Below are 20,529 nucleotides of genomic sequence, written 5' to 3' on the forward strand. Positions count from 1 at the left end.
GGCCTTCAAGGATGATTACAACATGAACGGCGGCCAAATACGTTTTACCAAAATAATAATCAATAACTATAGTTATGTATGTAAGGGTAATAATTAATTTACCTCTACAACAGGATCCTGGTATGAAGTAGTTCTGTATGTAAATCTTGCACAGACAGCCAAAATAATAAAGCATTGACCAACCTGTTATTTACCCCTGAATCATCAGCCCTCCCAAGAAGCCTCGGTCCCAACCGCCTACCTAAACAGTCTGGAGAACAAAATAAGTAGTCAATAAATGGTTTAAAACAGGCACAAGGTGAGACATAAAACATGCACTTAAACCAGTATTCATTCCTCAAACTCAATACTAAACTAGCGTTTAGAATTCAGGAACACTTGCCCCAAAACATCACTTACACAAGTTGCACTTAAACCACCTGGTCACACTTCAAAATTCAGAAACTAAAACAAAAAGTATGTACACTAGCCAGAGCTACAAAACTTTCGCCACAAAAATCACTTACACCAATTACTCTACCACAACAACACAACTTTTATTTATCTTACCAGATGACATTAACTACCCAGATCAGCAGGCAACTGAAATTCATCAATCTACCAAACACGGATCACTCACGACAAACAACAACAAGAACAATAACAAACAAAGCCTTACTCAGTCAGACTTACACATTAATTGTACTAAAAATGTAAAACACAAAACATCTATACTCCCTTTTAAGAATCTAAAAATCTAAAAATGATTAAAATGATACTTAAATTAACACCAATGAATCCCCTGACTGGCTACCCTGAATCAGCCACCTCATGCCCATTTGAATGTTATATTTTGTCGGGAATTTTAGCGGCTCTCTCTCCTCCATATCATCTGCGAGTAGGTTCTGAATGTTCAGATATGGAAATGAAGAAATAACGTAGTACATGGTGCTTTAGGAGATTTGTAAAGTAAAAAAGAAAAAAAAATAAGAGCACATTGAACATTTATTTCCCCTCATTTCCTTATTTATTTTGTCTCTGTATCTATACATTTTAGTCCCTATATCTAAAAAATACTCATTTTAGTAGGTTTTGTACCACTCTTGGGCCAAAGATCAAATAAATACCTGGTAGCTTGTTCACTGTAGAAAGTATCTGGCCTTGTTCCAAGTTTCATGAACTTCATATCTACTTATTGTGATCTATCCCCAATGATCAAGAAAAAACCTCTACTTGAAAGCCTGCACAAATTCTGAACACTACAACTTTAATGCTACTACAGATCCCATAAAATAAAGGTTAGGATACTATGCTTAAGTAATTATAGAGGGAGAAAACAGCCCAAGACAGGAATTCACATGATTATGTCATGGTTGTAGTTGTTGCACGATGTTGGAGACCATGCACTCATGGATTATATCATGGTTCTGGTTCATGATTATGCAACACCCCAACATGATAGTAGCACCTTCTATTTCAATAAGCAAACGAAGAACTGGAGGAGAGGGTGAATAAATCACTATATACGAAGGTTAAAGACCAGGACATGAATTTACATGATATCATTCTTCATACTACTATGTATGAGAAAAACCCAGAAAATAAAGAACAGAAAGAAATATGCAAAAAATCCTTACCTCAACTTTCATATAACAATGACCCTCACAACCTCATTGGTTTGCATATAACTCTGCAAGAACTTCAATTTATAGATGTGGTGTCCTCATCTACAGATGAAATAAAGCAAGAAACAGTAAATTCCAATTTTTGCCTTCATGCACTGAGAAAGAGTACACAACACAGTAACTGTATAGAGAAGTACTTGTGCTAGATGCCATGCATTGATGCAAAACAGTAAACTGTATAGAGAAGTACTTATGCTAGATGTCATGCATTGATGCAAATTTGTCTCTACCCTGGTGCCTTTGGAAGTTACTTCCAACTTCCAGCTGAACTAGATGGATGAAGAATACTCTAATTTAGTTACATCAGATTTCAGATCCTTATGCCCACTGTGCCGGTTCCAGACATGTAACAACTAATAAGAAACTGAAGAACTTTAAAATTCAAATACCGATGACTTATAAAGTTACACAACTCATCTGTATTGTTTTGTTCATATTTTGAGCAAGGGAATTGAGAGAAAGGCTATAACAAGAATATTTTTTCACCAATAATTACTAGGATAGACAAAGTAATCTCTTCTTAGACTTTTGATTTATTTTTTCACAAATAATTAAAAGAATCACCCCCATCTTCAAATATTATAAAAAATTATGAACCTTACCTTAAGTACGCACTATACAAAATGGAGTCACAATACACAGTCAGGAGTCATGAAATTTTGAAAACTTGCCATCTGAAACTGAATTATACTACGTTTTTCAATCCCCTAATCCTCTTTAAATCTCTTTGAAATGATTTGGGGAGAGAATTTGTTATCATTCATTTATCAATATTGCAGACTTAAATGACCTCTTCAGCATAAATTTGTGACTTTGTTATGTTGTCACTAGATGAACGACTTACTATACATTTCAACAATTGAAATTTCTTCTAAACCCATGCTTGAGCCTATCTGAGTCAAACTACACATTTCACTTAATCTAAACAAGTGTTTATTGGTAGAGGGTTACTTTATGTACATGTTTTATTTGTTCTAATTCAGGCAGATACGACATATTCCAGCTAATGGTAAATTTGTACGCTGAGAGGTTTATTCAGATGCTACGATTGCTTAGCGACAGGGCGAATGAATTAACAAACATTGAGATATTAAAGGTATTTCTCTGGAGTTATTATTTATGTATAACATCTTGCATACTTAGAAGTAAGAATGTCATTTTCTTCCTAGACAAAGGTGAGCCAGCTTTAAATTTTCCAACTCTGTAGCATATGGGAAATTAAGTTACCTGTTTTCCTATTCATCTGTATTACAGACTACGTTGTGATGTGATACTAACATAGAATGGATCAGAAAAGTGACTTACATGCTAAGAATGGAATTTTATTGCAATTCTCTCTTGTTCCATGAAGTGCTCCTCATAGCACAATGTGTAGTGCTTACTCCTTATATCAATAGCTTTGTATCCTAGGTTATACTATGTAGTGCTTACTCCTTATATCAATAGCTTTGTCTCCTGTGGAATGATGTACATTGGATTTAAAATGTTATCGGACTTTCATTAACAAAATTTCTAGATATTTGTTAATTTATGAAATGAGTATAAGCCATATGAAATCAGTAAAACACAAGAAGCCTTTCCATGCATGGGCAATCATGAGCAAATAAACCGGGGATAGTTTAACTGGTGAAGGAAGAAAATACCGATACTACTTGTATGCAAGCTTCCATACTTCATGAACATTAGATGAACCATCAGTGATTTCAGCAACCAGGCTACTAGTCATGACACCTATACAAATAGAGGGCAATTGTGACACCATCAGACCAGTACATTGTTGGAAAAAGAAAAGAAAAATAAACTGGTATAAAATTTCGAATGGATGAAATTATATTCTTTATAGTTCACATTGCAGATTTTGTGCAATTATGGAATCTGCGGATTCCATCCAAAGCTGCAGTTTTTGTTTGGAGGCTACTTCGAGACAGATTGCCTACTAAAGCAAACTTAAATAGGCGGCAGGTGGAAATACAGGACCAAATTTGTCCATTCTGCAGAAGCACAGTGGAGGATACATCACACCTATTTTTCCAATGCAGCAAAATCATACCTCTTTGGTGGGAAACCATGACCTGGGTGAACATCTCCACTGTTTTTCCACTGCACCAAAGGCAACATTTTGCCCAACATATGATTGATGGGGTCAAAGGAATTTGTGTTAGTAGGTGGAGGGTCTGGTGGGTGGCGCTTACATGGTCTGTGTGGCAGATGAGAAATAACATTATATTCTCACATGGGATCTTCAATGGAAACAAGCTGATGGAGGATGCTATATTTCTGCTTTGGACATGGCTAAGAAACTATGAGAAGGATTTTGTAACTAATTATAATCAATGGTCATCTTTTTCCAGAGGCTTTTGCTGTTAGATAACGATAGAGCTATAGGGTCTTCATACATGTATTTTTCTTTTTCCAGTGTGGTTCCCTTCGAGACTGCCCTAGTCTGCCCTTGGGAACCATCTTATTGGTCTCTTTGTATTGGTACCTCTGGTACTCAGTTTATTATATAAAATTATATTATCTTTGCTGATAAAAAAAGAAAAAGAAAAACAAGTAGCCTTTCCATCCAGCTGAAAAATTTTAAGTGCCGTTATGAAATGAGTATTACCAGAAATCTTGAAATGAGTATAAGCCATATGAAATCAGTATTAGCAGAATGCTTGGACAGTCAACAGTCAAGCAATAAGGATCTAGCATGCCTACATCTTAGTACCTTCTACAAAACTGAAGAAAACCATCAACCCAACAAACAGTTAAATCATAAATGTTACGTACCTTTGTGCAGCTCTGCTTATACGCAAAATCTTCCCTTTTTTTTTTTTTTACCTTAAAAGGATACTAACTTACAACGTTTCTCTTTACCTTGACCTACACATCAAAAGAGACAACAAATCAACTACCTCTCAGCCTGGAAGATTATGATTATTGGCTCAAAACCAACAAATTCTTATAGCTAAGAAAACTATTGTGACAATCTTACAACTAGCTCAAATTCATTTACAAAGAAAAGCTGCATACATTCTAGCAGCAACGGTCTTCGACTCTTGGTAACATCCTCAACCCTGGTCACTGGTCAGCAAGGATCCCAGACTCTTGTAACATCCTCAACCCTGTTCATAAATACGACAATGTTATAAATATTCTAGATGGAGGTCCTGGTGGGTGGCTCTTACATGCTCTGTATGGCAGCTGAGGAACAACATTATATTCTCAAGTGGGACTTTCAACGGAAACAAACTGATGGAGGACTCCCTATTTTTACTTTGGACATGGCTCAGAAACTATGAGAAAGATTTTATATCTCATTACAATCAGTGGTCATCTAACCTTAGAGAGGCTATCGTTTTTAGACAAGGGTAGCAGTCATAGTGTATTGATAGTTGTATAACCAAGCTGTCTAGTTTGGTTCCCAGTAAGACTGCTGTCAACTGTCTAGTCTGGCTTGGGAACCATTTATCTGGATTTTATTGTAATCACGGTACCTCTGGTACTTAGATTCATTTCTTATATATATATATATTATTTTTTTTTGCTGACCAAAAAAAACAAAAAAAAAACAAATATTCTAAGTATCATCCAACATCCTTAAAGGGTTAATAAAAACATCTCAATGTAAAACCACAACAAACATCTTATGTACCACACGAGTGAGCAACTAATAAGTAAAACAAAGCATTCACAACGAAAATTCAGCAGAAAGTAAAGAAAATGATTGAACAAATGAACGAGATTTCTCCACATATGCAAACCCTAATCCAAGAACTATTGCAAAGACAAAATTTACCCTGAATTGGAATTGGGTAACTCAGAATTGAAGCTCGGCATTCCTCTTTCAGGACATAGTTCTCCTCGGAATTGGGTAACTCAGAATTGCCAATCAAGAAGTTGGAATAGTTCTCCTCCAGGACAATAATTAGTAATCAAACAAACGTGAGTTTTGGTCTGCAGGTTTGAAATATTTAACAAATTTAGTAAATTAAATAGTAAAGGAGCCATGTGAAAATCCTTGCTACTCTTTAGCTTCAGAATTAAATGTAATAGGAAATAAAGGCAATAGTCCAGCTCAAGACAATATAATTTGTGAAATCATTATCTATAAAACAAGGATATCTATGATAGAAAGGTTGTGATGTGACATATTGGAACTCTGTCATCGCTAAAGAGATCCTAATGTTCCTACCAGTTATTCTAATTGATCAATACTAATCATTCTGTTACTTATTTTAAAGTAGTATTCGAGTTACAAACCTGGAAGGAAGCATATAGATAATGCAGGTAGAAAAGGGTGGTTCAACTTGTCAAGAATTTCGCTGCATAGCCGTGGACAATTTGAGATCAGAATTCCCTGCACACAGCCAAAAGATTTGATTGTATCCCGCAGCTTGCTTCCAATGTCAATCATGAAACAAAAAATGTTATTGTCACCATAAAATCATACAGAAAAATACTAAATTATCAAAAAATGGTTATGTTAAATACCACCATAAAGCATGGAAGAGCAAGAATCCCAGAGAATTTGATATTGGTGTTATAAGTAGGAAAAAATCATGAAATTAGAAAATTAAATATAATAAGGAAATGAATTTGCAATTCCTTCTTACTCACTGTCATGACATTGTCCCATTTAAAAATTTATATAACCTCATTGAAAACCTGGTCCTTGAGATCAATGACAAAAAGTAAAAGAGCTAGGGGAGGGGGCAAAGAATGAGTTAAATTATTTTTTTTTTACCAAAACCTGATGCATTCACAGAGGAACTTTGAAAGCAATTAAAATTATAGATTTTGCAAGCTTGTCCAATGAGGTGACAATGAAAATACCTAGTGTTACTACCTGATATACAGTTTTTGCTGCTCGTTTTATTGTCAATTCCAACTGCATCAATGCATCTTTAACAAGCATACCACGAACCAGAGCAGCAACCAAGTTGACCTTCTTTGGACTCTAAAATACCATAGAAAAACAAGGTATGTAAGAAGTGCAACTAGTCAGATATTAATCAGATCCTTCTTAAACCATAAATTAAGACATTTTCCACAGCAAACCAGGGAAGGCATTTCAATGGCTAAAAAATTAGATGCCAACTTTTCTGCAAAATAACATGTTGGTTAAAACACAGAAGTTTCTTAGCAGGTAGCTAGGCAGTGGCACCACATAAATGTAACAAAACATTGTAATTTTTCAATATTTATGTTATTGCTAAGCTGAACATACTTGTGATGATACTTATGTTCACTTTAGCATGCATACTAGAAATGTGATTAGCAAGTTAAAATTAAATAAAATAAATGCTCTATCAAGATAACACCAAAAGTTAACATCTATTGTTCCAAGTGACAAGATTAGTTTCATTTAAATAAGGTATTAAGTTTGAGCTTTGTTAATAGAAAAATTAGGCACTAGGAAAGTTTTATCCCCTTAAATGGGTCCACCTAACCTGAGTTGGATTAGTTAGAGCTCCTTGTGATTTCACATATCAAAGAGTCACAAACAGGAAATAAGATAAAGTAAAATAAATTAAAATTTAGTGCAGTGTTATAGGAAACTTTGGTTGTCATGTTTGATATACAAAATGCTATAGGTTTTCTTTGCTGCACTTGTCAACACTTAAAATTAGAATTTTTTCAAACATAATACATTCAATGTATAACTTTTCAGGTTTATCAAGCATGCCCTTAATGTAAGAAAACCAACTTGAAAACCAAAAGCAATCAATCACGATCAGTGATAAGGCATCTCAAACATGTTTTATTGCCTTTAATACCGCTTGAACTTTTACTTGCTTAGTAACAACTTTCTGCTTCTGGTCTTCACCTTTTGAACTACCCAATAATGAAACTGGGACTAAAGGTGACAAAACAGGTGTTTCCTCAGACGAATTTGCCCAACACGGCAACACTTTGAACAAAAGAGGTATCCATGCTTCATAGCTATTCTACAAAAGATTAGCAATCAAACAATGTAAAATAAAAAATATAACTACATCAGATTTGATCATGCAAGAATCACTACTATTGATTCCATTCAATCCCTCAGTCCAAGCAAAAGCCTTCAACATAAAAAGGAACTTTGAATTTTCAAATAAATTTATCAATGGTGAACTTTTCTCAATTAGGAAAATGAGTTAAGACATGAAAGAATCCAAATTAGAGAAACCACTAGAAAGGTCCAGAATCCAAATTCTCCTAACTGTGACAAATGAAAGATTGACATATTCTAGGAGAGATTGTAAGCCTTGAGCTTTGCTAAGATTAAGATACCAAAAGTGAGATTCCCAGGAAATACAGTCACCCTGAAGAAAACACAAAAGGAAGACTGGTTATGTATACTGAAATTTCATCCTTCTGTAATTACACTTTCTGTTTCTTTGTTTTATGTTTACAGAAGGCTGAAATGAGATGTCTTTTACCCAAAACTTTGCTGGATAATGGATACCTTCCAATAGGCACCCAAAACAGTGGAGAAAATAACAAGGGCAAAGTTGACAAAGTTTGCAACTATAGTTGGGGTGGTCAAACAAAGATGCCATCTTATGTAAACAAACTGGTGTTCCCTGAGATATGCATGACTACTTTGAGGACCATAGTCATGCAAGAAGATGAGCTTTTCAAGTTTTCCTGAATGCAGGAAGAGGTTTGGTTTCTATGAAACATTTTATTTTTCATATTTCCCTTGGAATGTTAGAAAATTAGCTCCTTCACAGTCTAAACGATTTCAGTATTTTTCTGTCCACCCAAATCCTCAAATAATGAAAGGGAGTAAATAATGAGGGGAGGGATGATAGCCCCTTCACTTCCCCTTCCCCACCAAACATTGAACCAAACAAGCTATTATTTAAAAGACCTCTCCTCTCCAGCCAAATACTATGGTAAGGTGCAACACAAAGGCTAATCCAATACAGACAAAAAAACAGGCAGCCAAAAAGTTGTAGACACAAAGGCTCCCCACCCCCCAACTTCATCAATTATATCATTACATTATTAACATCCCTAATCTTTAGCCTTTTTGTGTTGCAATTCAGACTTGTTAGCATCACAATTTGAAATACAAGGCCAAGCAAATCAAAACATGATAAATATTATGCAAAAAGAATTGAACATACCCTGCAAACGTGCATTCAAGGAGAAGAAAGTAACAGTCATGGCAGGTCCATAAAGTGTCTGACCCATGTCCATAAAGTAACAGTCATGGCAGGTGCATATAATAAGATTTTACACTTTCCTAAAGTTCCATTGGCTGAAAAGTATTTTTCTTTGTTCTAGTATTAATGCATAGCATTTTGATCTGGTCATGCTCAAAATTAGAGTATCATAACTGCTGTAATTTAAAAACAGAAATACTAACGGATCTAGTTCAGTTGGTTGAGCAATGTGCGTGACTTGTTGTATACCCCCTCCTGTATCTGAGTTCAATTCCTATGGATCAAAAAAAAAAAAAAACAGAACTTTATGTTCTCAATGCCATGTATAGTTTACTCTAGAGTTTGGACAGTGTCAAGACACACATTTAGCATTTAGGACTTATAATAATTCATTGGCATCTTAGAAGCCAGTTCTTATGCCTGATAAGTTTTCATTCTGCTGCAGGATCAAGTAATTGGAATACTAGACTGGGAATTGTCTACCCTTGGTAACCAAATGTGTGATGTTGCATATAGCTGTATGGTATGTACTATATTGTCATTTTTCTGCATCAAGACTTTTTGGCAAATAAAGATGTGTTATAATAATGCATTCCACTTACAGTGTGCTTGGTTGGACGGAAATGGAGGAGGATAGAAAACAATCATTCCTTCTTTCCAAATTTCAAAAAGAGTGTAGAAAATTAAGTGAAGGATCTATCAATAATAAGTGAATTGATTTATGTTAGGGCACCACTCACAATGACTGGCTGGCCTGCTCTCAACAATGCCCAAGTCTAACTAACTAGTTCCAACTCATCATTACTCACTAACTCCTGCTAACCAGCTTCCTGATCTGTCTTTTTCCTGACCAACTCTTATGTTGTCTACTCCATGACTGAACCAAATGTCCTAACATGGCCCTTTCTTGGAGCTACAACCTTGTCCTTAAGGATCAAAGAAGGAAACTGGCTACATCGCACAAATTCATCCTCCCACATTATGATTAATTTTCCCTTCCTCTTTTCCAGCCTTTGTTGAATCTTGTCTCTCCTAAATAACTTGTCTGCTAACCATTACCATTACATATTCTGGCCCCACTTCATCTTGTAACTCAATTTCCAGATGATATACCAGGTGGTTAGGCACAATTTAATTATGAATATTTCTTTTTTTGGAAGGCAGAAAATATATAGTATTAATATAAACATATCAGTACCAGAGGTACTGATGAAAGATGAACAAATACAAGACACCTATGGTGCTGCCCTCCAAAAAAGAGAAGAAACCCAACCAAGACCCCACCACAGAAGATACAGGAAACCCAACCCAACTTAAACAAAAGACTCCGAAAGATTGGTAGACCAGTGGTTAAAAAGAGTGTTGAAATCTTTCTCTCTAGCTTTTAACCAAGACCAAGCTAGAAATAAAGCATCATCCATCACTTTGGATGAGCACTATATAGCAGCATAGGAATTTAACTATGAATATTATAATGCATATTTAGTGATTAACATAAATGAATTTTCAATGTGCAGTGAACGTATCCTTTTTCATTAGCATAATAGACACTCTTAAAAAAAAAACCATTATACAATTCAAAACTGCAACATAATAAGCACAAACAACATTATGCTCCCTTTGTTCTAATTTTTATACCACCATACGGAATACTGATACAAAAGCTTAGGAACAAGGGGCAATTAACAGAGAACACAAACCAGAGGTCCAAATACTGAAGCCAGGGGTGCAGATAAAAGGAAAATCAAAGATGGCCAGGGGTACACCATAAGACTACGTATAAGAAAGAAAGGGAGAAAGGAAGCTGACCTGGAATGAAGAATTGCTAGATGGTTGATGGTCCTGCCTTAGGGAGACAAGCTTACCCATAAATTGTTAGCCAATAATTCCTTAGATATACCTTTGCACAAAATGTCAAATTATGTTACCAAGGAATTAGTATAAATAAAGCAATTGTAAGGCACAATGGAGATATGAAAACTTAAGCTTACCTTCCACTCTTACCTTGTCTAGAGGTGCTGGCCTCGAATCCAATTTTTCTTTTCGATTTTCTGTATCAAATACACAACATCAGTAGTATACAATAATACCCTAGGGTATATATATTCAAAACTAGAAGTGTATAATCGTCGACGATCTGGCCTGTATAATCGTCGACGACAACCACGACAGTGCTGGTGTGCTTCACGACGGCAACCAACTTAGAGAGACAAGCTTAAGGGCACAAAATGAGTGAGGTAATGCGGGCTAGGGTAGAGTGCAAGTATGCTTGGGAAAAAGATGAAAATTTACTTCAGATTCAAAGACGGTGTTTATAAAACCCGTCTTTGGATAATGCAGTTCAACAACGGTGTCCACTAAATCCATTTTTGTAACGCGCAGATGACGTTGTTTTCAACAAAAACGTAGTTGAAATAAATCTCTTATTTACTATAATGCCACCGCCTCTAAAACAACATCATTTTTGGAACCACCATTGTTGAATGCGCATTGTAGAATACTATTATTTTAGTAGTGTTTATTGCTTTCTCACACAGCCCAGTACATTACTTTTTTGTTGTTTACGCTAGTTTTTGTTGTTTGTGAACATAAAAATAGAGAAAAACAACACAAAATAGGATTTGAACCAAGGTCATTAAGTTTTCTAAAATATTTAAAGCCACTGCACATTTTGACTTGCCTCAAAATAAGTGGCACAAAATCTTGACTTGCCTCCACAACCTGCACATTTTGTTAGTCACCTAAAGAGATCAAAAATATTATTTGTATACAAACTTGAATAATTTCTTCCTCTTCCAAATCAAGACACTCAGTCCCCCTGTTTTTAGAATATCCAAGATGATCTCTTAAAAATTATTCTTCTTTTTATATTTTTTTATGATTTGTTCCCTTATTTAATTAGGATCTTTGTAATTATAGGCATGTTTGATTAGAATGTGATTTATAGGCATATCAAATCATGTATATAAGAATAAAATCTCCTATAATTATATTTATTGCAATCATACTGTATAAAGCAGACTTTGTTGTGTAGTTAAGACACAGTTCCAGCGTCTGTTGTATTTGTTTTTCTGTCTTTCAACAACAGTTTTTCATGAGAGGAATAAGCATATAAATTGTCATTTTATCAGAGAGAAGGTTCAACAAAATCTTATATCTACCTCCCACATAAGGGCAGGTGACCAACTAACAGATTTGTTCACAAAGGTTGTGACCGGAAAACACTGTTATTTCTTTTGTAACAAGCTAGGCATGATTAATATTTATGCTCAAACTTGGGATTTGGGAACAATGTTAAAGAGTTATTATGGATTGAGTTAGAATTAGACTATTGAAAGTATATGGGCTTGGCCCAAATATAGTTTGCACTCCATTGTATTTAACTCTTAAAATATTAGCATATAATACAAAAAAAATACAACAATAACGAAAATAGCCTTTGAGCATTAACATTTAACGAGACCCAAGGAAAAGAAAATGCAAAAGACAAATATCAACTAAAGAAACATGTCAAACAAATATTGGCATTCAGGGAAGTAACAACTAGTTGCAAGTAAAACTTACATATTATTAGGAAAGAAATGAGCTTATACCCTTGGAATAGATCTATCTTCTACCAAATTGAGTTTTTTGAGGGCAGCTCTAGTGCATTTGGATTTCCATGTGTCAATAGTAGACCAGACATGACACATAACCAACACCGTAGGAAATAACATCAAGCATAAATACAGGAGGGAGTTGATGTTTTTATTTTTTCAGAACCCAAGAAGAAGATAAGGATCCTCTAGATTATAGGAAACAAAGAGAAAGGCCCAACCATACCATAATGAAAGATTCCCTTTTTTCATTCACAAATGTGTAAAAACTGATACAAAAAAGAATTGACCATTTAACTTTAAATATTCCAAATTACATGAAAAATGATAGAAGCAGGGAATGATGGTAAATAAAACAACAAAAACAGAAAAGATATCAAAAAGGCATGTTAGGCACCTGGTCTAGAGAATCTTGAAGCGAATAATGGGCTTCTTGAAAAGTAGAGAAGGAAAATTCATCCCATGCAAGGGTCATTGACAGAATGGAAACACTTTCCAGCTCATCTAACTCAATCTGGGAGCGGCTAAAGAATTAGTATTTAAAGTTATTAAAGTAATGGCAATAAGATTGTTGAACCTTTACCTGACAGAAGGCCAGTTATCGTGCATCAAATATCAATACCACATTCATAAACCACTCTTAAACAAGAATAGTCACAAATAAAATATAAAGTTCAAGGCTGAAAATATGCTGCTATTCAACTGGATAGTTCCAAAACAAAGATCACTTTGGATTAAGCTTGCCACATATTAGTAGAAGAACATTACAAAACATAAGCATATTTGATAAATAAGGAAACGCTTTCCATTTTACTTTGATTGAATTGAACCCTTATAAGGTAAAATTGTTATACTTCAGAGTGTAAGAGAATCACTCATTACAAGACATAACATTTAGAGTTTGGTTCTAATGATTGGATATTTTTAGCCAGATCAGACTTGACCTGCATTAGAGTTCAGTAGTAGTTAGTAGATTAGGTTGCAGTCCCTACAGGAAAAATATATATCAGCCCATAAACAGTAATAAATTCTTCTTACAAATTTAAAAAAGAATACACATTGAAACCATATTTCTCCAAAATATAGTGTTGGAATTTTGTTTGGTACACTTGAATGCATGAAAGTGTTTCATTTTTAAGTATATTGAATACATGAACACTGTATAAAAAAAAATAAAAAAAATACATGAACACAATATAACAAAATATAAAACCAACGTGCATTAAGGATCTCATGTTTTTGTATAAAAGCATAAGTTTTATTTTGATATACTGTCAAATGTAAAAAAAAATTGTAAATTAATTTAATATTGAGTTAATTAGTAGGCATGTGCATTGTTTGTGCAAGAAAATTATACTATCAATCAACTAGAAATATTTATCATATAACTTTAATAATAATTATCATGAATATCAATAAATTTATCACACATATGACAGTTTGTGATTAAATAATAGTGTAAAAGTTTTTTACACTTTCAATCAACTAACTAGAAATGATGACATATAAAAAATTATTAAATTAATTATTATAAAAGTTAACAGACTTATTATATATGATAATTTATAATTAAATAAAAGTGTAAAAAGTTTTTATAAAATTTCAGTGCATAAATTATTTACTATGTATTATTTATTCTAAAAAATTATTTTAGATACGATTTTTAAATAATTATTATAAAAATCAATACTCTTATCATAATCGATAATTTATGATCAAATTATTATCATAGTTAGTGAATTTGAATTAAACTCTAAAAGCAAATACAATTCAAACCTTGAGGGGAATTAAACTCTAAGAGAAAACTACAAATCAAGTTGATGGAAATAAAAGTAAAAACTAAGTGCAAAAAAAGAGCCAGCAAAGCAACCAATTGAACTCCAATAATGCATGTATTAGCAACAGCATACAGAATGACAACAAACCAAGTGACAGGAATGAAATTAATAAATCATCACACATTCAAAATAAAATAAAGGCTAAAATACACTATTGGTCCCCTATAATGCTCAATCCGCAATATTGGTCCTCCTATTTCCAAATCAAGACATTCAGTCCCCCTATTTTTCAAAATCAGCGATTTTGGTTCTTTTGTTAGTTGACCATTAATTGATTATCCATGGTCAAACATTGAGTGAAAAATAAAAGTATCTAGGAGACCAAAATTGCAGATTGAGCATTATAGGGGGACCAAAAATGTATTTTACCCTAAAATAAATTCATGAAAATAAGGACATCCATGTAAAACAAGCAATATTAATGAAACATACAGCAGGAAGAAGGTTGGAAACTGCAGTGCCTGATGATGTAATGGCTACTGCTGGAATGTGAGATCCTCTTCCATATCCAACAGCATGATATGCAAGTGAACGCTCATCGAAGCATGAAATACATGTGATTAATTTGTGACTTGCATTAGCAACAGCAATAGGGGAAGGTCTAGATCCAGGAGCAATACACAAATACTAAACAAAAGAATAAATCAGAATCATGCATTAATATTGGTGCATATGTAATATTTATCAGATCATCTCACCATCAAACCAAGTCTTGTGCATTCTTCAACAATAAGCGATGCCCGAACAGTGTTAATATTGGCACTTTCTTTCAGGGAGTTTGATAATTCATTGGCATGATCCAACTGATAATACAAGAGACAAACATAACAAGGACAAACTTCAGACAAATACAACAGAGAAACATAACAACTAGAAATAACCTGGCAAATGAATAATTTTCTTCTTTTTTCTATGGTACATGAATTAAATTTCCCAAAATCTAAGGTGTTCGGCAACCATCAAAGCTAGATATCTAGGTGAAATACAGCTTATTTTTAGATCTAGACCATTTGGTTATTTAAATTTTAAAAATCTTGTTCATCTTATAATTGATTTTGAGATAGAATTTGTTCTTAAAAAGCTCAACTCTAAGTTGGCTTTCTTCTAGTCTAAAATTTTCCAAACTTCCATTCCCTTTTATTCTTCCTCTCTCACAGAGTCATTGCAGAATAAGATAAAGGCGTAAAGACCTATACATCCAAAAGTCAATCATCCTGCAAAAAAAAAAATATATTATAAATTGAATTTGAATTAGTTTTTTTGTTAGAGCTGTAATAAAAAGAGTATAAACAATTCATAAACTTTACCTAATGTAACATGAATAGAGTTCAAACGTGCTATCTTCGTTCTTTTAATAAAATGTTGAATTTCAGTACAAGGTAAGTGGGCAGTGTACTGTTTGTGATTCAAGACCAAAGGGGTCTTGTGTGCAGTGTTATAAAACTCAGACTGGACCAGCCAGTCCAACCGGTTAAATCGGAACCCGGGCATAGCACCGGTTCGGGTCACATATCAAATCGGATATGCATCTAACCCAGTGCCATGTAATCAACCCAACACTGAACCAGTAAGAACTGGGAAACTCGGTCTAGTCGGATACACTCAATTTCCCGGTTGTACTCACTCACTTTGCAAATTATAAAACATATTTATTTGAAAAATTAATGAATATTTTGGACTGGTAATTGCACTATAATGCTATTCCCAGCCTTTGTTTAAAGAACGAACACAGTTGCAATTGCATGACATCTATTGTCATATTAATGAAAAGCTCATTACCACATAATAAAATAAACAAAGAAACATTTTTTTTTATTTTCTAAATAACTAATTATTAGCAGCTTGATCCTTCACCCAATCCTTTATGACATGCATATTTAATGAAAATTTTATCAGAATAAAATAAGGGAATGGGAGAATGTCAATGTTATAAGGGTGCAAAGCTCCAAATATTAAAATTTAAAAATATAACCTAAAGGTGAAAATATTTGTTATAAATGACTCAGGTTGATAAGGAGTACTCAGACAGATAACTGAATCATTTTAATAATTTACCTGCTTTAAAGGACAGCAATGGACATGCCTAAACTCTCTGAAATGCTTCTTCAGATATTCCTGCAACTTAGGGACATCCTGTCTCCGAAAAATATCCCAGAGAGCACCATCTGAAGCATCCCCCCCAAACAACAAATCACCTTGATTTATTTTTACTTTGTCAACCTCTATGAGCTCTGATCCATATGAAATACCATCCTCATTAGCAATGGCAACCTCATTACTACCAGACGGTTGATGAAACTGATCAACTTCTATCCCATCACATAATCCACCTTCTTGTTCCATGACTTCAACACTACTTTGCCTGTCCAAAGCATTTATTGTAGAAGATGAATTATTAACCATGTCAACATTAGTTTCTCCATCTTGATCATCACCAAGTAGCTCCCTTTTCTCTTGCTCGAGATGCTTTTGCTTCAACTTCTCAATGACAGTAAGTTGATCAGAATCCAGTTTCACTTCAGCAATATGAGTCAACACATTTACCTAAAACAGCCAAATTATTAAGAAAAAAAAATGCTTCAATTCCTTCATTGATAAGCATGCACTCAGGGCCACATACAGCAAAATATACAAAACACTAACAAATGTTTGATCAGGAAAATCTATGCAACTGACATAAGTATGTATACGCAAATTAAAGCCTTCTCTAAGCCAAAGGCATCATTCATTTCAAGTCCTTAAACATACTAATGTGATGATTCTACTATCATAACAAGAGTAGTTTTTCTAATTATCAATCAATCATTATAACAACCAGGGAAATAACTCGTCAAATATAGAATCAAATGAGAATTTATGAATTGAAGACAATGCACAGAACTTAAAAACTGACATGGAATTGAAGCCACAAACTACTCATAAGAAACAGAACAGAGAAATGCAATGGCTTATAAAAGACAACACTTTATACATCCTACAAACTATACACCATCCAATATGAAATCTATTTAAAAAGTTCAAATAATTTAGAAGAAATCCTTGAAAATAACAGCCCAGGAAAGAAATAAGCAAATAGAGCATACTGCATCAGACATATCACAATGGAGCTTAGTCACTGAATCACCACGTCCAAGCTCCTGAGGAAATCCATAAGCAATATATGTTTTTGGCCCCAGGTCTGGCTTTAGAGAACCATTAGGCAACTTCACAGCAAGGTTAAGAGAACCTTTGTGAGGATCAGTATATTCCTTGAAGGGTAAGGAAGATATGAACTCAGCACAATGACGAGGCAATTGTTCCTCAAATAAATTAGAAGGAGGCCAATCTTTTAATTTCAATATCTGTGGCCAAGCAAGCCAATCCCTACGACCATTTGTATAGCCAATAAAAGTTTGGTGGATATTAATTTCCCCCTGCATTTAACCAATACCTCAAAAGAGATGCAGAAATCAGCAGAAACTGAATAAACAAGTCCAGTAAAAGCAGTAAAGAATTACTAAATCAGTAAAATAAAGCAGATATGATTTACTCTAGTCTGATTACTAAACAGAAAAACAGAATGAGTACAAATTGAAAATAACATTTTCAACAAACTAAAAAAAAATAAAAAGTACATTTTACCCAACATCAGCTAGATGCTGTAAGTCTAAGAACTAGACAAACATACCAAAGGATGCAAGGGCAACAAGAAAGGTCTGGGCAGGCAAAGCAAAAACAGCAAAATGGGGCAGGGACAAGAAACAACCAAACATTGAGATAAAATTTTCTAAGATGATAAGATAAGGAGCAAAACCTAGGACTAAGAAGATGAATATGATGATGATGGTAGCAGGATAAATTGATCACACTAGCCATATTTCTTGAGAATGATGGAGAGACAGCATAAAGCATGAAACAAGGGTTTAAAATTTGAGACTAATATAAAAACTACACTCAGAAAAATGATTTCTAATTATCACCCTAATGTGTGTTTTGTTTACCAACATTCCACCTTAGGCCGGTATCTCTTTATGACCCAGATAGCAGAACATCTACAAACTGTTTCTTAAAGTGGAACCATCCACCAAAAAATTGTAATTTTTCAGTACTTCACAAAATATTTCAAGGACATTCTGTTCTGATGACTCTATGGAATTCAATAACTGACAATATTAAATGCACTGAAATAACTCTCAAGTCTCAATCCAGAAAAGGTGGAGTTACTGAATTCAGGAAACATGTAGGAAATTCAACAACATAAAAATTGCTAATATTAAATAATTCTCCAAATGCCATAACTGCAGTGGTTCTAGTTAAAATAAGTACCAACATTAAACAATTAAACATAATCTTCATGAGAATGAAGGTGAAGAATGAAATTTGTGTAAAAAGCTCTCCAAGGTCAATAAAGTTAAAGATTGGGAAATTAAGCAAACCTCAGTCCAATCTAAGCAATCAATTGTTTTCTCCGCCAAATGTTGGCCATGCTTGGTATTAGTTACATGACGTAATGCACGCCACATGACAAGCGGTTCCCAGCTTAAACCAGATGTACATTCAAGGACATTGCTGACAATGACAGGCTCCCCCTTTTCCCAATGCCACTGAAAATGCCTTAAATCCTTGTACTGAAGATCTACAGCTTTAGGACAGAATAAATAGTTGTCAGTCAAATCTTCTCAAGAAGCAGTCTTCCTCATATTACTATAGCTAACATCTGTGTTTCTATCAAGCTTCAAACATGAACAGAAGTTGTCTGCAGTCTTAACTACATTTTGAAGCTTGTATGCTTGCACTAGTTCTTTTGCTTTACACACTAACTCAGACAAAATGTTGACCCAATATGCTTCTCAGTTCAAGAAAACCATGGTTACATTCATCATTGACTTTTGGACAAGGAATTCAGGGAAGTAACAACTAGTTGCAAGTAAAACTTACATATTATTAGGAAAGAAATGAGCTTATACCCTTGGAATAGATCTATCTTCTACCAAATTGAGTTTTTTGAGGGCAGCTCTAGTGCATTTGGATTTCCATGTGTCAATAGTAGACCAGACATGACACATAACCAACACCGTAGGAAATAACATCAAGCATAAATACAGGAGGGAGTTGATGTTTTTATTTTTTCAGAACCCAAGAAGAAGATAAGGATCCTCTAGATTATAGGAAACAAAGAGAAAGGCCCAACCAAACCATAATGAAAGATTCCCTTTTTTCATTCACAAAGGTGTAAAAACTGATACAAAAAAGAATTGACCATTTAACTTTAAATATTCCAAATTACATGAAAAATGATAGAAGCAGGGAATGATGGTAAATAAAACAACAAAAACAGAAAAGATATCAAAAAGGCATGTCAGGCACCTGGTCTAGAGAATCTTGAAGCGAATAATGGGCTTCTTGAAAAGTAGAGAAGGAAAATTCATCCCATGCAAGGGTCATTGACAGAATGGAAACACTTTCCAGCTCATCTAACTCAATCTGGGAGCGGCTAAAGAATTAGTATTTAAAGTTATTAAAGTAATGACAATAAGATTGTTGAACCTTTATCTGAGGTATGAAAAACCAAAAAGAACCTTTCTTTCTGGTGACTCACATTATCATCCAAATTGACATAGAGTGATTTAGAGTCGGCGTCGTTCTTGGAAACATAAATGAGAGGAAAGACCGAGGAGGAGTGGGGTTGGGAGCAAAACAAAGTGAAGGTCTTAGGACTGGGAAGGAGCGCCACCTGAAACCTAAGGAATCCAGTAGGGGAAGAAGGGGAAGGAGAATTCAAGATTTGGAGAGCCTCCTTCAGTTTCTCAAGTCCCTCCTCCAATGTCAACGCCGGAGACAGAGTCCGCGTCACGCACTGCTCGAAAACCACTTCCTTTTCCAAAACGTCGTCTTTTAGGGGCACAGGTCCATCCAGCCTCACTCCGACTCTGACTCCACTAACCTCACTCCGACTCCGACTGCACACCCTCCCACTTTCCATTCCCAAACCATTAGCCCCTCCCTCAAGCAAAAACATTGCTCCATTGCACACCCTCCACCCTCCCAACGCTGCCGACACCGCCAAATTCACCGCTAACGGATATAAAACCAAACTCTCACTCTATAGAAAACCGCCAAAGGATATCATATTATTGATATTCTAACGGATATAAAATCAAACTCTCACTCTCTATATATAAAAAAACCGCCACATAATTATAAGATTTAACATTATATTATTGATATTGGTAATATTCTTACATTTACCTTTTATTCACTATCTATATATATAAAAAAGAAAACTATCAACATAATTATAAAATTGAAC

General features: G+C 34.4%; 1 protein-coding gene and 1 long non-coding RNA gene across 2 annotated transcripts in view; one reads left to right on the top strand and one right to left on the bottom strand.

Moving 5' to 3' along the window:
* Positions 1–19,909, bottom strand: part of LOC102668814 (uncharacterized) — a 39,637-nt gene extending 19,728 nt beyond the window's left edge. Inside the window, exons 1-9 of the mRNA XM_041009558.1 lie at positions 19,819–19,909; positions 19,587–19,713; positions 18,656–18,861; positions 17,324–17,653; positions 16,296–16,784; positions 14,939–15,043; positions 14,673–14,867; positions 6,499–6,609; positions 5,913–6,009 (exon numbers count right to left, since the gene is read on the bottom strand). Coding sequence (XP_040865492.1) covers positions 5,913–6,009; positions 6,499–6,609; positions 14,673–14,867; positions 14,939–15,043; positions 16,296–16,784; positions 17,324–17,653; positions 18,656–18,742 — 1,414 coding nt within the window. The 5' untranslated portion in view covers positions 18,743–18,861; positions 19,587–19,713; positions 19,819–19,909. The remainder of the gene's footprint in view (positions 1–5,912; positions 6,010–6,498; positions 6,610–14,672; positions 14,868–14,938; positions 15,044–16,295; positions 16,785–17,323; positions 17,654–18,655; positions 18,862–19,586; positions 19,714–19,818) is intronic.
* Positions 859–11,242, top strand: LOC102669035 (uncharacterized). The gene is made up of 4 exons (XR_005888591.1): positions 859–2,760; positions 8,050–8,298; positions 9,252–9,329; positions 10,471–11,242. It is a non-coding gene; the product is annotated as an uncharacterized lncRNA (long non-coding RNA).
* Positions 19,910–20,529: the final 620 nt, after the last annotated feature.

Source organism: Glycine max, chromosome 15, assembly GCF_000004515.6.
Source record: "Glycine max cultivar Williams 82 chromosome 15, Glycine_max_v4.0, whole genome shotgun sequence".
NCBI lineage: Eukaryota > Viridiplantae > Streptophyta > Magnoliopsida > Fabales > Fabaceae > Glycine > Glycine max.